This window comes from Nicotiana attenuata, chromosome 11 (assembly GCF_001879085.1).
Source record: "Nicotiana attenuata strain UT chromosome 11, NIATTr2, whole genome shotgun sequence".
NCBI lineage: Eukaryota > Viridiplantae > Streptophyta > Magnoliopsida > Solanales > Solanaceae > Nicotiana > Nicotiana attenuata.
In genome coordinates, this window is record NC_031999.1 from 48,832,264 (window position 1) to 48,835,340 (window position 3,077).

Consider the following 3,077-nt stretch of genomic DNA (forward strand, 5'->3'; position numbering starts at 1 on the left):
ATTTTGACTGCTGAGAATCTGCGAAAGAGGGGAATTACACTTGTTAGTTGGTGCTATATGTGTAAAAGCTTAGGGGAAGAAGTTGATCATCTTTTGTTGCATTGCCCTGTTTCCTCGGCTTTGTGGAGGGTGATCCTGAACCCTTTTGGTGTTCTATGGGTGATGCCAAGCACTGTAAAGGAAATGCTATATAGCTAGGCCGGTTTCCATAGAAGAAGAAAGCAAAAGGCGTGGAAGTTCGCCCCGTTAGCTCTCATGTAGATAGTTTGGGGGGAGAGAAATAGGAGAGCTTTTGAGGGGATTGAGTCTCCTTTTTCACATCTTAAGAATAATCTTTTATCTTTGATCGCTTTTTGGTGCACTCATATAACCCCTATTTGTATAGAAGATTGGGCGTCTTTTGTAGAGAATCATGTTCTGATGTAAATTCTCTACTTTTTGGTATACTTCTTGTATACGGGAGTTCTCTCCCTTTTGATTAATACAATTTACCTTATCAAAAAAAAAGTCTGCATTGATTGGAGCTCTTTTGAGACAACTTCCTCCAAGTGATTTTAGGTCTATCCGTTCCACTTTTAATACATTCACTCACCATAGTTTCACACGTACAGACGACGCATCTGTAGGTCAACGCAGTACGTGACCAGACCATCGCAAGTGATCTTCTCTCATTTTATCCTTAATGCGTGCTACTTGAATCTTCTCGCGAATTTGTCACTTTAATCTTATCCAATCTTGGATGACCACATATCCATCTTAGCATCCACATCTCTTCTTGTATTGTGTTGTTTAGCTCATCCATAACTGGGGCAAACAAGTAGAGGCTCAATGCTGAATCCTGGTGTAAACCCACTGCTATAGGGAACTCCTCTCTGTCTCCTACTACGTTTTTCACACTAGTGACAGCTACTTTGTACATGTCCTTTATGACATTTATATGTCTAATATGAATTCCTTTCTTCTCCATCACCCATCAAGGGACCTTCCGTGATACTCTATCATATGCTTTCTCTAGGTAAATGAACATCATGTGTATATCTTTCTTCTTTTCGTGATAAATTTCTATTAATCTTCCAAGCTGGAATATAGCCTTCGTTGTAGATGTATCGATCATAAATCCAAACTGGATATGTCACTCTTGTCTATTTTTAAGTTGTCTCTAGAACAAGCAACTCAGGTATTGCTTCTTGCTCAAGATTTACAGTTTCTGCATCATATGAAAAGTTGAGCAACTTTCTATTTAATTGGGGTCTGTTCAAATGCTAGAATTACATCTGTAATCTTTTTCAACTTTTAAGGAGCTTAATAAAGTTGAAGGATTGAGCTTTTGAAGTAGATAAGTTTCCTATTAAGCCCCTCTGACGCCTGTTAGTCGAACTGCTGGAGATACAAAGAGAATATAGTCAGACTTATTAGAGTCTCATTTCTGTTGTCATTATGCTACTTATGCAAAACTGAATTTGCACTTCTCATTATGGTTGTGGGTTTGTTTGTATTCCAGGTATGTCGTGTCTGGCTGGATCAAATTGAACATTGTCACGTGACTACGAGACTATCACATACGTGTTGTGGTTATTTTCTTGATGATAGTTGCATTGAGGATCTCAAGTGCAGCTTCTGTCAATGTAAATGCAATGCAGAACTGGCATGGAGTTTCCATTTAAAAATAACTCTTGCAGATGAGAGTGGGAAAATCTTTGCCTGGTGTACTGGTCAAACTGCTGTGGAGTTGCTGCAAATAACTCCTGATGAATTCTGCGAACTACCAGAGGTAAAGCCCAACTGCCTAACATGAAAACCGGAATTTGGATTATTAATTCGACTATATATATATATATATATGTTACATACCAGCTGCTTTCTCTCAGGAGCAAAATTGTTTCACTTGCCTCTAATTTTAAGAAAATGGTGAAAGTTAACTATTTTAAAAAAAAAAATCCTTTTTTGAGTGCCATGGACAGGCAATTAAAGTGTTCCTATATGTAGTCTCCAATTTTTTTTTTTTTTTTTTGATACTTTGGCTCTTCAAAAGAATTACTATAACATGTTTGCTTCAAAGTATCAACTGCCGATTTCTCAATGACCCAGTAACCATTGACCTTTGATTGGAACTGTGTTTGATGCTTGATAGCACGAATAAGTGCTCAGTTATCTTCTTACTATTGTTCATATTCTGGTTTTGACATATCAGGAAGAGCAGATAATGTACCCATCATCCCTTGAGCACGAAACATTCAAAGTTGCATTGGTGAACTGCAGGAAAAAGGTTGACGGACTTATGGATCAAGATCATGACGCAGTTGAATGGGAAATCACCCGTGCAATGAAGTGGGAATAAAATTGAGCCATTACTTACATCTCAAATATGATAGTTGGAAGAGGCCGCATAGGAATTGAATGAAATGTATTGCCAACATCTTAGACATACATAATAAATACAAGCTCAGCTTGAGGTAAAAAAAACCCTCATCTTTATCATCCAAAGTTAATCCGGAGTCTTAAATCAAATCAATATAGACAACATAAATCATCTAAAGTTTGTTATATCTAGAAACAGATAGAAATGCATTTTGAAGATACATACATTTTTGGCTGCTATGAAGCTAAAAAGCTAGTTGAAGAGCTTTTAGGTGCTTGCATTATGTTAACTTATTGATTACCCAAATTAGTTACACACCCTGAACTACTCTTTAATCCACTGCCCTTGAATAACTAATCCAAACCCTGGAAACCTCAAACTGCCCTTGAGTTAACAATTTCAAACCCCAGTTGGACAGCTCAGTCCTCTCCATTCAATGCTTGGTTGCATGCTTGAATCTTGTTGGAAATTAGAATTCCCACCCAAAAATGGTTGTATGTGTAAGCGTTACCCCCAACCCGCACGTTTTCCCCTCTAAACTAATGGTCAAGGGGAAGAAAGGATGTCATTGCAGTTGGGTAAAAGTTACTTTAATTTGAACAAATTTGTATCTTGAACAACACCAAAAATTGTAGCTGAAAAGAAAAAGCAAAACCAAATTTGGTGATCTAGTCATGAAAGTGAAGGTAAGAAGGGAGTTCGTGGTAGTTCAACCCTG

General features: G+C 37.6%; 1 protein-coding gene across 3 annotated transcripts in view; it reads left to right on the top strand.

Moving 5' to 3' along the window:
* Nucleotides 1–2,626, top strand: part of LOC109234481 — a 15,294-nt gene extending 12,668 nt beyond the window's left edge. For 2 of the 3 annotated variants that reach the window (XM_019400500.1, XM_019400501.1), the window contains 2 exons: nucleotides 1,502–1,771; nucleotides 2,192–2,626. In XM_019400500.1, the coding sequence (XP_019256045.1) occupies nucleotides 1,502–1,771; nucleotides 2,192–2,338 (417 nt within the window). In that variant the 3' untranslated portion in view covers nucleotides 2,339–2,626. The remainder of the gene's footprint in view (nucleotides 1–1,501; nucleotides 1,772–2,191) is intronic. The other variant, XM_019400502.1, reaches the window with a different exon arrangement.